Source organism: Bison bison, unplaced genomic scaffold (genome assembly GCF_000754665.1).
Source record: "Bison bison bison isolate TAMUID 2011002044 unplaced genomic scaffold, Bison_UMD1.0 scf7180017864440, whole genome shotgun sequence".
Classification (NCBI taxonomy): Eukaryota; Metazoa; Chordata; class Mammalia; order Artiodactyla; family Bovidae; genus Bison; species Bison bison.
In genome coordinates this window covers 792245-812582 of record NW_011495002.1, presented here as the reverse complement: position 1 = coordinate 812582, position 20338 = coordinate 792245, and the positions used below count along the sequence as shown (strand labels likewise).

General features: G+C 48.4%; 1 protein-coding gene across 1 annotated transcript in view; it reads right to left on the bottom strand.

Annotated features, from left to right (window-relative positions):
* TRIO (trio Rho guanine nucleotide exchange factor) overlaps window positions 1–20338 on the bottom strand; it is a 359748-nt gene that overhangs the window by 189258 nt on the left and 150152 nt on the right. The window contains exons 7-9 of the mRNA XM_010858807.1: window positions 20135–20326; window positions 13246–13377; window positions 5060–5290 (exon numbers count right to left, since the gene is read on the bottom strand). Of these exons, the coding sequence (XP_010857109.1) occupies window positions 5060–5290; window positions 13246–13377; window positions 20135–20326 (555 nt within the window). The remainder of the gene's footprint in view (window positions 1–5059; window positions 5291–13245; window positions 13378–20134; window positions 20327–20338) is intronic.

Sequence of the window (20338 nt, the reverse complement as noted above, 5' to 3'; positions counted from 1 at the left end):
AATTCTTCGGCACTCAGCTTTCTTTATGGTCCAATTCTCACATCCATACATGACTATTGGAAAAACCATAGCTTTGACTAGATGGACCTTTGTTGGCAAAGTAATATCTCTGCTTTTTAATATGCTGGTTAGGTTGGTTATAGCTTTTCTTCCAAGGAGCAAGCATCTTCTAATTTCATGGCTTCAGTTACCATCTGCAGTGATTTTAGAGCCCCCCAAAATAAAGTCTCTCACTGTTTCCATTGTTTCCCCATCTATTTGCCATGAAGTGATGAGACTGGACGCCATGATCTTAGTTTTTTGAATGCTGAGTTTTAAGCCTACCCATTCTTTGCCAATCAAGTCAAAATCCACAGCCTGTGAGTTTGACCTCGATGTGGTGAAACAGGGAAGCGCTAACCCTCTGCAGGCTGGCCGAGAGCACTAAAGAAGACAGAAACATTCCGGGCGCTCAGGTTCACCAAACCGTCCCCTCAGTGTGTCCCGAAGCTCACAGAAACAACTCCAGAGCCTTAGGTGTGGGGGTCACCATTCCAGTCCTGCCCCCACCTGACTCTCCAGACAGACTCTGCCATTTCATCTCTCCTCTATCCCCCAGTTCCTGTCGCCCAATCCTCAACCGCCTGACTTTCCACCTACCCATCCAAGACCAGCTCAAACCGCGCATCTCCCAGGAAGATCTTCCTGGCACCTGGCAAATTTGCACTTACATCGTGATATACAGGAGCCATCATCTTGATTACACGCTGTACCCCTGATGTTTTAGGGTTCGGACAAAGCTCCTTGGAACCCCTATATCCGCTTAAGTCCTTATGGCACAGAGATGGCCCCTTAGATGGCACGTGCACGGCAGGTAGATGACCCCCGTGAGGGTGCCTAGTTTTATTTACTCCCTCATCTGGGGAAAAACTTAATGGGCAAGATCAAGTTCATGCCTTGGCAAAATCATACCCTACAACAGGCAAAGACATAGGCACTAACTCTGAGCATGTTATGGGCTAATTCACTGGACATTAAACCGTCCACTCTCACCAGGCAGGTCAGAATTGACCTAGTCAACATGTTTATCTCTCAGAATATCACACATTTAATTTTAGGTTATTTATTAAAAAAAAAAAAAGAATGAAGCATGGACAAGACAAATCTAGAGTGGACTAGATCTGCTTGACCATTTTTCCTCCCGAGTATTAGCTAGTAGTTCAACACCCACCTGGAGAAGAGTTTTTCCAAGAGATAACTCGGCGAGGGTGACGCTCACACACCTGAAAGGGCTGCGGTGGGCAAGAGAGGAGGACCCACAGGCTTTTGTAGGAGAGGATCTCCCTGTCAGAGGGGCTTTTTTGGGGGGAGTCAGCCTACTTCAGGAAAGCGGGTTTCTGGGGCCCATTCACCTCACACAACATGTTGAAGCCACTAAATCCACCAAGCCGAGAGGCAGGCAGACCACACCAGTGAGTGGGAGAACGGGTTTGATGGCATGCCGCTATGGCCTGCTTCCAACACTCCCGCCCCACGTGGAGCACAGCAACAATGCGGTGTGTTGTTGTAGTAAACTGAAGCTGGTCCTAAACTGAAAAACACTGCCAGGCAGTCACACAAGTCTTCATTCATTCATTCATTCATTCAACCAAACATCCACTGAGGGCTGCCCTGAGAGTGAACCAAGGGCTAAAGGAACAGGCGTGCTACGTGACCACGAAGAAATACGACATGTGTCTTGCGAAGTTACTCCAGTCACGTCCAACTCTCTGCAACCAGCAAGGCCCCTCTGCCCATGAGATTCTCCAGGCAACAATACTGGAGAGGGTTGCCATTTCCTCCTCCAGAGGGTATTTCCCACCCAGGGACTGAACCCACGTCTCCTAAGTCTCTTGTACTGGCAGGTGGGTTCTTACCACCAGCACCAACTGGGAATGATAAATGGTATTTGTTTCATTTTTAAGCTAACGGTGACCAAGGTTAATACTGTCTAGAAGGTAGGACGTGTGTTTGGGGAAGTCTTCAGCAAGCCTTCCAGCCGCCTGCCCCACCCCTATCCTTTGATTTGGACCCAGGGTCAGTGCTCTGGGACAGCACTTCAAGCGTTCCCACCCCACAGCGCCTGACTCCCACCCCAAACACTGTCCGCAAAGAAATTAGGAAATTGCCTTTGCTTGTTATAAAAACAAACACACAAAAGAAAACTAACCACTAAACCAAAATTACGTGTGTTTTAAAAATCAAATGCCATACCCCCAAGCCTTCCCTTCCTCGGGGGCACTGTTAATGGTCTCACATCTTGTCTTGCAAGAAATCTTTCACAGACGGGGTTACGTTCTCCTGGGAGCGCTGTCTTCACAAGAACATCTTCATTCTCACCGCTCGTGTGGAAGCTCTTTTTCTTCTTCCTCAGTATTTACAGACGCCGCCTCCCAACCCAAAGCAAGCCGACAAACCACACGTGGGTTGGCTAATTGGCTTATTATGTTTCTGTGGACTTTGACTGCTTCGGTCTTTACAAGTGTATCTTCTGCTGACGGCATCTTTCTAAAGCTCCACTATTTTCTTCGCTTATCCTCAGCTTACCTTTCCTGGCCCATGCTCAAGACAGCAGAATTTTTCCCTGTGTGTGATTAACTCCTCGAGTTTCAGAAACACATTTTCAGTTCTGACATCCTATAGAATCCTCTGCGGGCAGCTGCCTGCTCTGCTTCATGCTATCAACTTGGTTCCCTGCCTCGCAAGCCAAACCGACAGAGCAATTTCCTGTTTGCATAACGAGTCCAAACCATTCCTGATCGTTTAATTGACAAAACGCTTCCCTTCAAGAGCAATTATTATTTCTACGGAATGCTCACAGAGCCGTGGACTGCAAAACACCTTCTCCTGCCCACATCCAACCCTGTCTGGTTCCTGAGAAAAAACATGGCCGGCTTAATGAACTGGTTTTGCAATTATCATAATTATCTTTCTACCTAGAAAAATTAATGTTGGCTGTTGGCACCAAGCTAGGTGGTCAGACTCGTCAGCCTGTTCCCCAAAGCTTCCTTTTCTGGAGAGAGAGTGGCCTAGGAGCTTATTCCTCACCGACTGGACACCCCAAGGAGCTCTGAGAGCTGGAGAAGGCGGAGGACAGCTGCTGCTCCCGTCATGGGTCCAGAGTGCGTGCTGGCCCGTGGATACACAGTGAACGCCTGATCCAAGGGATACGGACGCAGGCGACGAAATCCTTTAATAATTAGAGTGGCACTGTTAATACTGCACAGTCTGTGACAGTTCGGGGACAATTTAGAGAAACTAGTAATGGTGCTTTCAACCTCACAACTTCACTTCTCATGGTAATGCCAAGACCATGACTCCTGCATCTTCCTTCCCTGCCGCTCACCTTCTATGACTAAAACAACACTGCAAAGAAGCATGTACTGCATCCGTATGATGATTCCTGACGCACTTTGAACACGCACACTGCAGAGAACTCAAAAACCATCAGCAGAATCAAAGCAAACTATGCACAAATTAAAAAATATAGATGCTTCACTGGTGCCTCAGCAGTAAACAACCCACCTGCCAATGCAGGAGACCCGGGTTGGACCCCTGATCCGGGAAGATCCCACATGCTGTGGAGCAACTAAGCCCGTGGGCTGCAACTATTGAACCTGTGCTCTAGAGCCCAGGAGCTGCAGTGACTGAGCCCACGTGCCCCAGGGCCTGTGCTCTGCCACAAGAGAAGTCACGGCAGCGAAGAGCACCGTCCCTAGAGAGCAGACCCCGCTCCCTGCAACTAGAGAAAGCCCGCACAGCAGTGAAGACCCAGTGGAGCCAGAAATAGATAAATAAATACAATTATTAGATATATATATACACAGAGAGAAATTAAAAGGATCTGGAACTCAGCAGACTCCCACTAAGAGCAGAAGGGTGGTCAGTGCGTGTGGAGGACTCACGTGCACTCCCACACATCAGCCCTGACAGCGGACGCCGCTCACCTTCAGGTGGCCCTCGGGGGACTGCAGACTGAGCCACTCTCCGGGTCCGGGGGAGGCTCTGTCCCCAACCCATCACTGCGGCCTCAAGGCACCTCCCGGGATGCCACGGGTTTCCCTGCACACCCAGAATTCCTCATCACGAGTGACACCTCATCTACACCCTTGCCTTCCCCTCTGTTTTAGGGCAAAGACATGACTTTTATCTTCTTATTAAAGCTATATCATATAAGCCCCCCCACCCCCAGCTTTAATCCTCAAGACCCTGGTAGCAGGACAATCTTCTTTATTTCATAGGGAATACACAGTACCAGGACGGGGCTTACTCTTACATTCAACAACAAAGGTGTCCACTGTTTAGAAACGGATGGTCTTTTGTAAAAGCCCATTTTACGTTAATTAGACAACTATTTATGAAGCCCTCCTGAGCCCCTGAGATGGCAGTTCCTGACAAGTGGGGAGAAAAACACAAGTGGCTTACAATTAAGTAATCTGAGTGGAGACAGACCTAAAACTGCCCCAGCACCGTGCACAAGCACCCGGGGCACTGTTCTCCAAATAAACGTAACTGAGGATGACCTGCTGCGAGACGGAAACCAGGGGGCTCCGGGGTAGATCCTGCCTCGTCTCCTGTGTTCCAGGCACATGAGCTCGGGCGTGAGCAGCCTGAACACGTGTGCTCAAGAGCGCAGCTCTCACGCACGGTGAGACAGAAGCTGCACACGTGTGTGTGTATGCGCGTGCGCACACATTTGTGTGTGTAAGCTGTGTGTGTGTGTGCATGTGTGTGTATTCTCTCCCCCATCCGGCCTATCGCACTTTCTCGAGCACAGACGGGTCTCCTCTAGGACACCCGCACCTATACTCTCACCAAGCACAAATCGCTCCCAGGAGGAGGGGCACCACCACACAGACCCCTGTGAGGACCTCCGCACCCACACGTGGGGGGCCCCCCGAGCACCACGGCGCCCCCATGAGGGGCCCCCCACTCACCTGCACACGCCGCCGCCTCCCCCGCCCTCCCCCCGCTATTAGGACACCCGTACCCCCAGAATCACCCAGCACCAGGTGCCCCCACGAGGAGACCCCCCGCTCACCTGCTGGACGTCCTGCTGGAAGACGCACAGCTGCAGCCGCTGGTGGAGCCGCACCTTGCGGTGCTGCCAGATGTTCTCCAGCTGCCGCTGGTGGTGCAGCACCTCATGGATGACGTCCAGGACGTGGTGCACGGCCTTCGAGTAGTTGGCCGAGGCCGTGAGCGAGTCGGAGCTGCCGGGCGTCAGGGGCCGCTGGAGCTTGTCGAGCAGGGACTTCCCGTCCTGGCTCACCTGCCGGCGGGACACACGAGCTATTATAAGCAAGCAACTGCTCCAGAAGTGCGGCTCTGCCCAGGCCATGCCGCGGAGCCTGCCCTCCAGAGCACGGCAGGCCTGCACAGACACACGCTCACCCATACACACCCACATACACACACCCACACCCAAATGTAAATCAGAGTTTCACTCAAAAGCACGTTTTATAAAGACTAGAATAAACTGTAGAACAAACCCATCAGTTATTCAATGACGTCACAAAACCAAATGTGGCAAATCACAGAGTTAAAATGAAAGGACTTTTAATTTTCACAAAACACTGTAGTAGATGCTAGTCTTAATAAGCATGGTATTCTGCCTGGTGGCTCAGATGGTAAAGAATTTGCCTGCAATGGGAGAGACCCAGGTTTGATCCCTGGGTTGGGAAGATTGCCTGAAGAAGGGAATGGCAACCCACTCCAGTATTCCTGCCTGAAGAATTCCATGGACAGAGTAGTCTGTCAAGCTACAGTTTACGGGGTCCTAGAGCCTGATACGACTAAATGACTAACACACACAAACATTCTGCCTTAAAGGACATATGCATGCGTGTTAGGTCACTTCAGTCATGTCCAACCCTTTGCAACCCCATGGACTTTAGCCCACCAGGTTCCTCTACTGGAGTCGGTTGCCATGTCCCCCTGCAGCGGATCCTCCCGGCCCTGGGACTGAGCCCACGTTTCTTGCATCTCCTGCACTGTACACAGTTTCTTTACTGCTAGCGCCACCAGGAAACCCCAAATGACATACGGGCTGATACACAATTTCACTGCTGGACTATCTGCAAATTGAAATTTAAAAGTAATACTTATCTTGTGTTATATTAGAGAGAACACAACAATTACAATGGAGCAAAATGTTAAAGCTGAATCTTGAAATCTAAGGGGGAATAAAAAAAGACTAATCTAGCACCAGGCAATAAATACGTACTTACACTTTGTGACATAGTTGGATAGCAATTTTACTTCACAAAAGAAAAAGAAAACTAAAGTGCCATTTTAATTTAGTTCACTAACTTAAAAGAAGTAATTTTAATTAAATGGCCATCATTTTTAAAGGAGATTTCAGCGCTCTAATTTAACAGTGAACTATCCAAGTACAGTTAAATGAAAGCCATCAGACTAACCAAAAAAAATTAAGGAAAGGTGTGGGTGGAATACAGAAAGAAAAGCATTATATATTTTTAAACTTAGGAATGATTATGCCAGCTGTGGTAGAAACAGCACGATCAGACTGGACAGAAGGATGTGATGCACATAAAGTATGCGTGATTCGGGCGCTTCTTAAGCCCATCCTCACGACCGGGACCTTTGTGCTCAGATTCTTCAGAAGGTCTCCTTGGGTATCCATGAAAACGAGGAACAAAAGAGAGCCTTGCTAACAGACACAAAACGGGTTTAGGGGCAAAGTCTTACCACAGAGGAGACGGGGACAGTGGGTGAGTGGGACCAGCCAAAGGAAGCCGAGACCTGGGGGCAAGCGAGAGACCTGGGGAATTTTCTAATCTCTTCCTTTAATCCTTTTACAATTGAAATCGTGCTGGAACGTGACATGTTTGTTTTCTAATAACTGAACCTGAGACCTCTACTGGAAGCTCTGACTCTTCCTTAGGAAGGCTGGTGCTATCAGACTTTGCAGATTAAAACTGACCTCGTACATCAAGTTAGCAAAACGGAAGCAGAAACAAAGCAAGCTGACATAACCAAAGGGAATGGGGGAAAAAGACACAACTAAACGACTGCACTGTGTCAGGCACGTGTACAAACAAAAGCAGGGGAAAGGCAAGTCTTCCGAAGAAGGGAGCTGCCCCGGGAGCCACGGACACCTGTGCGGGCACTTCTGATACAATGATTTGCGGGGAGGGCATGATGACTACTTTGGGGGAGAGGATTTATTGTGACGGATTCAGAGAAGCAGTCTATTACTGCTGAATCAAACACCACCTTGCTTTTTATACGGGCTGGCCAAAAAGTTCATTTGGGGAAACCTGCATGAACTTTATGGCCAACCCAATAATCTGAGTTAGGCTCGGACATATAAATGAGGAGTTTTTTTCCTTTTCTTTTTTCCACCTGCTCTTAACACACACTGGCTTTTCTAGGAATGCAGTTACCATGCTAATCAAAGGAAGGCATGCTTGATTTTCTTTGAAGCTCTACAGGAGTTGCACTTTATTAATAAAATACCAGTACGATAATACCGTTCTCAGTACTTGAGTCACAAATATAACACACATCCAGTCTGCATCTGTAGCAGCCATATTGACAAAGGTTTTAAATACATGGCCAGCACCTGAATACCCAATTATCTTCTATTTGCATGTATTCAGGTATGTGTAGACTGAAACACATTTTATCATAAATTACCTTTTCTTTTGTCTCTATATTGTAGCACATATGTAATTTATAAAGACAATTTTTTTCTGAAAATAGATTATTACCCATACATTTTATTTCAGCAGGTATCATAAAATTCCAGTCAAACAATGGGAGTGCAGCATTTCTTAGCACTGAGGACCAATACTCCAAGTTACACATTTCACATCTTTACAGAACCTAGAAAGAATTGCTTACAAATATTCCCCTGCCTTTTACTGCTTATAAAACACGTAAGTCAGGAAACGCTCACCAGAGCATGTGACTTGGTAAACATATCGTAAGGCTACAGATGAGAAGGTGTGGGGCAGACGCTGACAGCTGCCTCCCAAAGTCCACTAGCTTCTCCCTCACAGCCAAACCCCACAGTCAGGAACAGCAATACCCCAGCTCTAAAGCTGCACTTCCTAGACTCACTTTTAAATAGGAGTGGCCAACATGTGGTAATTAAAACCGTTGAATGGGGCTTCCAAGAAAGCTGTCTAGGAGGTTGAGTATGCTCATTCCCCCTTGAGTATTTCTCTTCCCTGCTCCCAAGAACTTGGTGGAGATGGCTGGTGCTTCAGCAGCTACTGCTGACCTTGAGGCAACCTTAAGGATAGTAGCCCACCTGCTAAAAGAGGCAAAGCAAAAAGACAAAAGGATCCAGAGATCCTCTTACTAAGAGACCTACCACACCAGCCCTGGAACGCAAGCCCTGGGACTTCCCCACTGGCAAAAAGTCAACCTCTACCTTAAGCCACTGTTACAATCTTAAACCACAATACAGAATGACCAACGGGTTCCCAGCTCTTACCATGTTTCCAAAGGCCTCCATGCAGCACCACTAATATGCTACCACTGAGAATAAACGATGCGAGGAAGAATATTCCATCTAATCTTTCTTGATATCTGTTCAACTGTTTGACAGAGCTCAAGAGCAGGAATCATTACTGGGTTAGAACAACATGCCTGCTCAGGCTGGAGGGGCAGCAGGAAATGACTGAGTACGTGAGCATATAATCGCACCTTAACATAAGGGGACGCATCAAGCAAAGCTCTTTCTCCTGGGAGCTGTAAGCAGAGATTAAACTGTCTCTGTCGGTGCTACTGCTATACTGTCACTGGGGTAGAGAGTATGCCAGCAGAAGTGGCCAGAAAAATTCCAGGCAGGAGAATATCTGCTGTATCGAAACTGGACCCCGTGGAACTTGAAGTGCGTGCTCCCATGTAGCATCTCTCCAATAAAACTTTCAGAAAGAACCTGACTTCATTTCAGTGTGTTGTTCACAGATGTGTCAATTTAAAAGGTGTTATTTAAGCACATGAAAGATATCATGGAACATTTTAGTAACTTCTGGCAAAATGTCTTTGTCTTTTTTAAGTACAGAAGAACTATATGGGGAAAAATGTTAGAATTTTATAAAGGAGAGTGTTCTACTATACAGAAACAAAGGATTTTTAAATGGTACAGAATAACCAGCAGAAAACAAATTTTTAAATTTAACTCATTTCATATTTTTAATAAAATAAAAAATTGAAAATAGCAGCCAAATTATTCACATATAATGTAAGTACTACAACAATTAGTATATATGAGTTTATGGACTATGATATAGTTCTGAATTTTTAAACTATAGAACCAGGTGAATTAATTTATTTAAGTTGTATGTTTTGTCTAAAAATGTGTTGTCAGCTTTCAGGCAGTCAAACCTTGTCCCACAAAGGGACAATATCTGTAAAAGATGAAAATCAACATTTACTACCAAAAAGCAGGGCTTAACCTGCTATAATTTTTCAAAAGATCAAGCTGGCTCATTTTTTCACATTCTGCTCTTTGTTTTTCTTGGAATATAGTACTTGGTGACGTGAAGGGCAGTGGAAGTTACATTTTACAAAAAGTAACATTTTATAAATACACAAACTAATACACTCTAATACCTAAATGAGTTAGGAAAAATGCAAGTGCTAAATAAAGCAAAAAAGGAGTTGAAGGTTAAAATTTTACCATATCATGGGTATGTTTGTCCTTAACATTTAAGAGGAAACTTAACTTTTTAAAATCAAGAACAATGGTCTGGTTCTTGATTATTTACTTTTAATCAAAACTGCACGTAAGATCTGTAACTTGGGTTCCTGTGCACCACCCTCCGAAAAGCTCCGCCAAACCTCAGAGGCTTGCCTATTCTTATTCTAGTACATGGGTCTCTACACTTCTCACTAAATCTGACTAGAGCTCAGCGTCACCAGCAGGAGTCCCCTTCACTCGAATGCAGACTGCTGCTCTGATCTAAAGAAAGCGATCAGTACCTGGAGATCACTGCTGGTGGCTCCAAAACCCGACAAACCAAGAGCCAAGTATGACCTGTGACAGGGCAGTGAGGCCTGAGCGTGGCGCCGTGTCAGGTCCCCAAGTGCTAGGACAGAGTTTCCATGATGTGACCAAAGTGCGCAGAACACACAAGCTGCGTATACTTGGCAGGTTGTAGAGAAACAGTGATTCATCTTCAAAACTTTTATGCATCGACTCAAACCAGCATCATCTACGGCACTTCCTTCACAGGGTGTGGCTCACCAACAGGGCACAGCCCTCCACGATGAGCCTGGAGGGTCTCCCAGCCCCACGGCCCTCTCCAGCACGCATGGCCTTATCCTCAAATCATTACAACATCACAACATTACTGCCCCACAACATGCTCATCCAAGACAAATTTTTAACTGGGGAGTTTACACTGGAGAAACCTTACAGACACCCAGCTCACCAGGCGGTCAAGGTTAGCACCGTTGGTTGCAGGAGGGCTTGGTATCCTGTGCCCCTGGTTTGACGCTCGGCTCAGTCAGCCCACACGGGCGAGGGGTTGAGGGTCATGCTACAGAAAGAAAGGCCTGGAATCTCTGACTGTCAAAGACACGAGACAGCGAAAGACTAAGGAATGTTTCAGTGTGAAGATAAGCCCACTGCATGCTTCTGGGGCTGGAAAGAGAGAGACGTGGCTGGGACGGAGGAGACGCAGATGGTCCGCGGGACGGATGGCTGTTCGCATCGGTGGTGATGTGGTATCAGGCTGGAGATGGGTCGGGGGCAGGGGGCACAGACAGAGCATAAAACTGGGCAATCTGGTCAAGGCGAGGGGGGAGCTCTCTGCTCTAACACTTTTCTACAGCCTGAAACTATTTCAGATTTAAAAGAATTTAAAGGCAAAAAGAAAAAAGAAATCCCTATTTTGAAAGTCTTCTCTGCCCATCCAGTTCCAATCACCATCGCCTTGAATTTACAGCTCAGCTTCAAACATGTTTTAGGCTAAAAATTGTGGTATGATACAGCTTGGGAAGCTGTTTACTTGCCATCAGATTATTTTAAACTTTAGTGCCAATTTAAGATCTAATGAAACTGCATCATAGGTAAATCGAAGTTCCCATGTCAAGATGACCCTTTTTTTAGAAGGAAGAGGAAACAGTAAGAGAATTCTGTGCTTTGCCAGAAGTGCCAAGGGCCACAGGCAGGCTGCCTAGCCAGCAGGCTGGAGGATGAGACTGGTCAGGTCAGGCCAGGCCGAGCTAAGTTCCTGTAGGCCAAGACTGCAGCCCAGTCCTGCCAACCACCTGGTGTGAGAACTGTTCAATCCCATGGTAATCTGGAAGCTACCACTGCAACCAAAGCAGCTCCCAAGAAAATCAGTAGTAAGCACAATTTTCTGTGTTACAGGTCAAAATTAGATGTCACCATGGAGACGGTACACTGGGAGAAAGAACTTTACCTTTTTGGAACTCACACTTTCCTCATCAATCAATGTGATTAAAAAATTACAGATTTATTCAATTTTCACTTTTACTCTTAAAAAAGCTATCACTTATTTATACAGTTCCTAATAAACCTGGTGGCTCAGAGGTTAAAGCTTCTGCCTGCAAGGCGGGAGACCTGGGTTCGATCCCTGGGTTGGGAAGATCCCCTGGAGAAGGCAATGGCACCCCACTCCAGTATTCTTGCCTGGAGAATCCCATGGATGGAGTAGCTTGGTGGGCTACAGTCCACGGGGTCACGAAGAGTCAGACACGACGGAGTGACTCCACTTTCACTTTCAATAAACACTGGATGCAACAGAATAGTGTTTAAAAGGGATCCTGTTAAATAAAGATGTGTCCAGAGACACAAATACATAGATATCAACTTTCACGGGCAGGAGATCAGACAACGTTCTGAAGCAAATACTGTAGCACACCACATGTCCACTTAATTCACCCACGGACACAACAGGGTCAGGAGAGCTGGGCTCAAGGACGTGAGAAGGACAGCTGCTTGGCAGACGAGCATGTGTCAAGACTGAAAAGCAAACGCCAGACAACTCTGACAGGTGTGGCTGTGGTTCAGGTCAAGGAAGATCTGGATTTAAACACAGTCATCCCTTGGTAATGAGGGAGAATGGTTCTAGGACTCTCCCCACCCACAGACACTAAAGTCAGTGGATGCTCAAGTGTCTTGTATAAAACAGCCTAGAACAGCTGGCCCTGCATATCCACATCACACACCCACGGCTACAGAAGGCTGAGTGTGTTTCCTAAATATCTCCTCTGGGCTCAGCTCTCTGCCAGGTCGGTTGAGGCATTTTCTCCCTGGAGTCTCACGGGAATCTTTTCGATCAGCGTATAGTATGACAGATGCTCACTAGAGATGCAGAAAGAAGCACATACTGACCTCCTACCCACTCACCACTCACCTCCGGGAACTCAACCAGCATCATAAACAAAAAGAGACTGGGTGGGAAGGGTCAGATGACCACAACGTGGACAAGACTGACACACCCGGACCCGGGGTGTATTTGGTGTCATCCCTGCATCTAACGTGTGATAAGGCACGGAGGGAGCGCAGCGGCGGCTGAGGACACACGGGCAGCGTCCCTGGGGTCAGTCCCCGCCCCACCTCCTACAGCTGAGGCCTGGGCGGAGTCACTTCGCCTCTGCGCTGTTCCCTCCTCATTTGTAAGAGGGGGCGGGAACAGTCCCAGCCCCAGGGCTGCGGGCATGAAATAAGTGCCTGGCACAGAAGGTGGCAGAAGATAAAGCAGGGATACGTTAAATAATGAGCTTACAGTAACAAAGAAAATGCTCCACTGAGATGCCTGAAACAGCAAGTAGCCAGACACGGGAAAACCACCGCGTGTGCTGTGACATCCAGAACAGGATGCTGCGCCGGGTTTCCCTGTTCTAGAAAGGCGCATTCAGGAAGAGCAAATGGAGTCTGACGAGGCTGCACTGCGTGTAACACATATCTTTCCTAAATACACGCGGTCAAAAAGGTTAAACTCCCATTATTAGCACAGATGAAAATCTGAGCACTCTGAAAAAAAATCCACAAACATCTCAGGGCTGCGAGGAGTCTGCTGTCTGCCTCCATCCTTTCTTACTTACCAGCCTCACCCTCCATGGAACTCAGAAGTCACAAGGAAACTGCAGTTCAACTCGGAACTTGTGCGCTTCTTCTAGGCTAGCCAAACCTTTGATCTTTCCGGCTTCAGGCGTTACGACACAAAAACATACGGTGGTTGCTTGCCCACCGCGGGAGAAGAGCTGCGCACTCACCTCGGAGTAGGCAAGAGTGACGTGCTCGTACACGCCCTGGTGGTGATGAATAGCGTCCTCCAGGTCCTGAAGCTCCGAGGGCAGGTCCACCTCGCCGCAGGCCTTGCACCACGAGTCCACATTGCTCATATACTGGGGTGGTTTAAACAAAAATAAAAAGATCATGTCTACCAACAGCAAATGATATTGAGAAGTAGCCCTCTTTCAACATGGCTTTGAAATAAGGGTGGCTGAGAGAGTGTTTAGGAAGAGAGCGTGGCTGACTCCCTGAATCAAATGGCACTGACCTGGGTTCTCAAATCAGATTCCTGGACTCTGCAAACCAGCACCCCATCCCCGCCTCCAGCTTCAAGCAGATCTGGAGGTGGGCCCAAGAACCTGCATTTGAAATGACAGCCTTGGGTGGCTCTGTGGTCACTCCTGGGAGCGCCTTTGCCCTGCACTGGCTGTTTTTCAGGCCTCCTGGTTAATTTTCCCATTTCACGGTTGAATCCGCGTTTCCATCTGCTCTGTGCTATTGGCCATGGGGGGCATGGCCACCCGGTCTACCTGCACCCCCCAGCCTCAGCCGCACAGCAAGCTGGGCTACTTCCAGAGCTACGGTCCAGCCCTCATGCTCTCCTCTTTCATTACAAAGGCAGTAGAAGATTCCTGAAGTCATCTACCTAACAGTACGACGACCAGAGGGTCCATCTGCCTACCTTTTCAAGAGTAAATACACACAGGAATTAAAGGAGACCCTGGGAAGGAGGCCGAAACTCCAGAGCTATGCCCACTGGAGGGAAGCAAGGCTAAGGCAGAATCTTTGGGGTGTCCCCGCTGTGCACATAAATGGGGAGGACCTGCATGCTGCAGTCCTGGGCCGTGGCTGCTGACCTGTCCTCAGCTTTCTCCACTTCCAGCCCCACCCCAGGGCTCATCAATAGCTGAGAAATCACAGCCAAACTTCCTAGGGAGATCCCAACAGCATCCATCACGGTAAGTGTCAAAGACAAGCAGCAGAAGGCTCAATTAAGGACACAAATTCAATTAACACTAATTCAAATAGACATCAACACATTTCCCTGGGTTTCTCCTCTTTTCTCTAGTTCCTCGCTGTCTTTCCACTCATCAGGGAATGCAGAGCGTGACTCTTTAAAACACGGTAACTGACCTGCCAGATGAGAAACGTGCTACAATCCTCTTAAAATATATATGAGAATAACCTCCTGGGTATGTAGGACATTTTTAGAAACTTAGACAAGCCACCTAAGTAACTGCTGTTTCTAAAAATCCCTTTATTATTAATGTATTGGCTCAGAAAAATATCTGCATGAAAATCCCAGGGCTGGAAACCAATTCACAAGGCATTAAGTGTCATCTGAAGGCACGTGGTTTCACATGGCTACACCCAGGCAGGCCTCAGGGAAGGTGTTCATCACTCTCCCCCATGGTGCCTCCTGACATCACCAGGGCAACAGAAGGAGTAATAAAGTTATATTATACCTCTTCCCATTCCCATGCACACACACATGACTACTTAGGCATATTTCTAAGCATTTCTTGGACGCTGTTCTAAAAGCAGTCAAAAACACTGCTAAAACATAGTTAACCCCAATTTTTGAGGCTATCAGTAAAGAGAAACCTTCAAGCAGTCTTATGGATGCCTACAGTTACTTAATTTACTTATAATTTCTTAAAGTATCCTGAGAGGTACTGATTACATTTACCTGCAAAAACATAGGGCAGATCAGCTTATAACACAGAAACCTCATAGAAAACAGGACTCTGCACATCTAAGTTCACTGGGTTAAAACATACTAATGACAGAAAGAAACCTGACCATGGCTTTACAGAGACTTTTGTATAAGCACAGTTTTTGTTTTTGATTTAGAAGATGGCAACCCTTAAAGGGCCAGCTCCAGGCCCCGAACGTCTTCTGAAAAGCTCGACACCCAAAGGAGATCCGAAACAGAGCAGCAATCCCCGTTGGAGAGACAAGAAGGAGGAGGATGTTAACAGGTGCACCACCAAGAAAAAAAGACTCTAGGATCAAGTTTGGTGTCAAAGTTCAACAGGTACCCATACAACAGAACCTCCTAGAGCCTATTAATACAATAATGTGCCCTGTGAGTATGGGAGGGGAGGGACTCTGATGTTGGTTTAGAAACCTGACTACCACCCCTGCACACGCACACACCTCTTACTATCTTGACAGTTTGGGCTTGGAACCACAGAGGCTGTCCAGCACACAGCCCAACACTTTCTAACGGAAGACAACAAACAAAGGCTGCTGTACTCTAGTGGGATCAGAGCGCCAGCTGAGGCTGTGATGCTATAAATGCTCAAATGTAAACCAAATGACTTTGCTGACAAAGGTCATCACTTTGCCCACAAAGGCCCATATAGTCAAAACTATGGTTTTTCCAGTAGTCATGTACAGATGTGAGGGTTGGACCATAAAGCCTGAGTGTCAAAGAATTGACGCGCTGGAACTGTAATGCTGGAGAAGACTCCTGAGAGTCCCTTACCCTGCAAGGAGATCAAACCAGTCAACCCTAAAGGAAATCAACTCTGAATATTCATTGGAAGGACTGATGCTGAAGCTCCAATATTTTGGCCACCTGATGCAAAGAGCCAACTCACTGGAAAAGACCCCAATGCTGGGAAAGACTGAGGGCAGGAGGAGAAGGGGACAACAGAGGATGAGATCTGGCTGGATGGTATCACTGACTCAGTAGACATGAATCTGAGCAAACTCTGGGAGATAGTGAAGGACAGAGAAGCCTGGCGTGCTGCAGTCCATGGGGTCACAGAGAGTTGGACAGGACTGAGCGACTAAATAGCAAAACCAAACGAGTGAACACACAGCATCTGGCCAGACGTGGAGGAGAGGCAGGAGAGTGCAAGGGAATTCCAGGCACCTCTGAATTGAAAGCAGGAGCCGGCCTCAGAGCTGGGGATTCTGATGCTCAGCAGAGTGGTCACTTTAGCACTGCTCAGAGAGGATGGCAGGAGGCTGGGTCAGCCGGTTTCAAAACGTGAGGCAGGCAGACAAGGGAAGAGTGATTAATACGTAAGCTTTAAAAGGAGAGCCTGAATAATTAACTAGCAGCCTTAGTTTCAGAAGTATTTATGCCTCCGCCCTCCATCTGCTGAGAGTGGGAACTTCCAGTTTGCTGAGACTGTCCAGCCTAGTGAATTTCATGCCCACCAGGAGCGCCTGATACAGCATCAGCTGAACATAGGTGGTTTAGGAGACAAAGGGAGAGGAACTTCCTAGAATGTAAACGCTTAAAACCCTTATTGAGAGGGACTTTCTCCTCTTCGGAAAAATTAAGGCTCAGTGAATTTTATATATATACAAAACACATGTATGAATTCCAAGTTCAGAGTTTTCTTTCTTATTTCTAATTTCCTCATTTTCTGCTTTCATTTCTAGGAAATATTACTCTACTGTTTCTTTCATCATTTCTACTCCCTGACTATGAATAAACACACTCCCTTCTTCTGGTTCCTTTAAGAGAGATGGGGTCCCTTCTCTGTGCAGCAAAATCACAGGACAGATGAAGGGTAGTAACAGCCAAAGGTGGTCACAGACTACCACACTGGACAGTACTCCAGTAATTTTTTTAAAAATAGGGAAAACTGGAGATTTTAAGGTGTCATAAAATCAAGTTGTTTTAATTCTTTGATTTATAACAAGGTAATTCTAACAGCTTTGCTACGAAGCTCCTTAATATAAAGAGATATAACACATGACCCAAAAAAGTAGAGCCCTAAACATTGTCTACCAGTCAAACCACTAGCCATTCGGCCGTGTCTCCAGTTCTGTAAACGGATACTCTGACCCCGTCCACACCTCACAGGAGATAAGGGCGGGAGAGGATAATGGCCAAGACAGCGCTGGAAGGCACAGTCTACGAAATGTCATTCTCATCTAGCTGTAACCTCAAGATTTATGTGCATAGAGCCACAAGCAAATACCAACCCGAGAACACCCACAGAGACACGAGCAGGTGGGGCGTGACGCACACGCCCTCCCCCACAAAGATGAGCTGCCATCCTTCCCCGAAGACGGCTTCCTTCAGCCACACCAACTGCAGGGCCACAGAGTTGAGCTCTACGTCACCCAATCAGATTTAAATCCTTAGTGAGAGCTCCAGAGGAGGGTCAAAGGGGTGGCTATGACGGAAAGCCAATCTATGATGTCTGAGTTCTGGTCCTTCCCTGGTGAGTTTATGATAACAGCTTAAGCGTAACTAGTAGGCAGAGAATTTAACAAGAGGAAACAGAGGAGACCTATTCGGAGACTCTCTCCTGGGAAGAGGAAAACCACTCAGTGATGTCACCTTCTGTGCTCCTGAATCTCAGTGAAGGGGAATACAGACCTTACGCCCACTACACTTAACGCTTGGGGAAGGAAACATTTCAGAAGCCTAAACATTCCGGACCCTAAAAGCCTAGGGTCCCATCTGCACATTTTGGTTGCTGGGTGAAGCTGCACTGCCTCAGTCAGGGCCCATCAGAGATGCCAGCCTTTCTCACGGGCCCACTTTGTCCCCAAGGTCCTATGGAGCATCTTCTCTGGCCACTGAAATGCTGGAGCCCGCAAGTACCATTAGAGCTCACGCAAGACTCCATGAAATTCTGTTCATGTATTCCTCTAGCTGTGTTTCCTTCAAGCTGATAAATTAGAGCCATTATTTTATCCAAATAAAAACACCCCAGGCTCTTTCAACTTTACTGCATGTCTAAAACTTTTTTATAATAAAACACTGGGGAGGGGAACACCCCATGGCACCCACATTTCTACATTGCTTTCAGGCAGGGCAGAGCAGCAATTAATCTTCTGGGTTACCTGCAATTTCGGATCCTGCCGTGGTTAGAGAGATTTTTCCCTTATGCTTCAGACTATCCAAGAGTCCCCCAGCCAGCTTGTCAGGTTTCAGAATTATTCACATAGTCCTGCTGGGCCTTTCCAGGGGCCCACAAGCAATTCACACACCTCCACACAGCCCAGAGGGTGACTGCACCCCACACCGTGCTACCATCCCAGACGGCATGTGGGTGGGGGCGACACAGCTCTTCTCCTGAGCACAGGAATGTCCAGTGAACAACACGCCACGACCTTGACCATGACGGGACCAGAGGTGGCTACACAGAAGCGCAGACAGTGCTGTGTTAAGCTGAAGGGGCTCCTGTTACTTTAACTCAGACTGCTCCTGTGTGGGGGCTTTGTGTCTCCTTTATCACAAAATTACCTCTTGCATAAACTTAGCAGGAAAACCCGACACTGAAACTCGCTAGTCCTGACTCACAGCTTCCACACGAGGCTATTACGATGCTGTCACCTTGCTCTCCCCTTCTGCTTCACACTTTCAAGGTTCCCAGAGTTGAGATCACTCCTAATTAGCACCTTGTGCGACATTCCAGCCGCTCCTCCGAGATGCCGGGCAAGCTGGGGCTTGTACCCACCCAGCAAGGCTGTTTCTAGATGAAAGGACACTATTTCCTTTTTAGAAGCATCAGTGCAAACCCCTGTGAATGTAGGCTTTTTCCCCCAAAATAACTATCCCTGAGGAAGCTCTATCGGTATTGTTCCTTCAGATTAAGGCAACCACCTGTCCCTTCCCCACGTCTCGCTAGCGGCTAGAGGTTCCTGAGTTTCTTCCTCCACGTCTGGAGAAGCAGGCTCTCTGCCCAGGCTTCCACCACGAGCGTCCGAGTCACAGCAACTCCCTCTCTTTCGCTGCCCTCCAAGTGTCTTCACTGAGGCAGGTGTGCCCACTGGCGGGCGTGTGGGGAGTGTTGGGAGCACACCTCACACGCCACCTCCAAGACAAGGTACTGTGACCAGCACGTCAGCAGGTGAAGCCTGTGTGAGGTCTGAATCCATAGAAATAACTTGACAATTGTGGGGGACACTGAAACCGTACCCCAAAGCTACTTCTCCCCCGCAGCCTGGGCTGGTATAGCGTGGCCCTGCCAGGAGGCTGAGAACCCAGGCCTGCGGCCCAGCTGAAGGCCGGCACCCCACTCCAGGCTTGGGGGGCTGGGGGAAGTGGGCTGGGTCAGAAGGAACTCCTGTGAACACTGCTGCCCTGAGACAGCGACCAGAGACGACACCGCACCCTGTATGCGTGGGGCGTGACGGCAGAGGGGCCGGCGCCGGGGAGACCGAGGACGACACCGCACCCCACGTCGCGTGGGGCGTGACGGCAGAGGGGCCGGCGCCGGGGAGACCGAGGACGACACCGCACCCCACGTCGCGTGGGGCGCGACGGCAGAGGGGCCGGCGCCCGGGCGACTGGAGATGATAATGCACCCTGCAGGCGTAGGGCGCGACGGCAGAGGGGCTGGCACCGGGAGTTGTGGCAACACCCGTCTTCTCGGGCGATGGCCAGGCCCAGTCAGGAGCCCGCCCGCCCTGATACCGCGGGCCATGATACCCTGGGTTGTGAGAGAAGCAGACCCCTGGTGCCTAAACCTGAGAGTCAGCAGTCTATTACTTGCTGCCTAAGTCTCCTAACTGGAATTCTCAAGGGAGGAGGAAGAGGACAGGAAGAGGGACAGAAAGAAGGAGAAAAAGACCAGCCGCTGTCACTCAGGAGTTCCGACTGGACAACAGGCCATGTCCAAGGCCCCTAATGTGAACCTCATTTACACAGTAAGATGGCCCCTCAAGTCCATACTTTTACCTCCACTTTACAAACAAGGAGATGTTCACAAACAAGGAGGTGTTTACAAGCAAGGAGGTGCAGAAGCACCCCGGTCTGCAGCAGGGCTAAGGTGCGGGCGTGCTGAGCGCCATGGGGTGGCTTCAGCACCCCGGTGGTCTCCGAGGCTCTGCTGCGGGGACGCAGTGGGCTGGGGGAGGTGGGCGGGGGCCCGGCTCCCAGGCACTGACCTTCTCAGCCTTCTGGTGGAAGACGGACGACATGTCCAGCAAGGTGCTGCGCTCGTCCAGGGCGGCCGCGAGGGCCTTCCACTCCTGCTCCAGCTGGTTGGCGATCTGCTTGATCTGCTGGGAGGCATAGTGGCCCGACTCCACCAGGCGGTTGGCCACCGACATGATGCGGTTGATGTTCACATACACGTTCTGTGGAGGGGT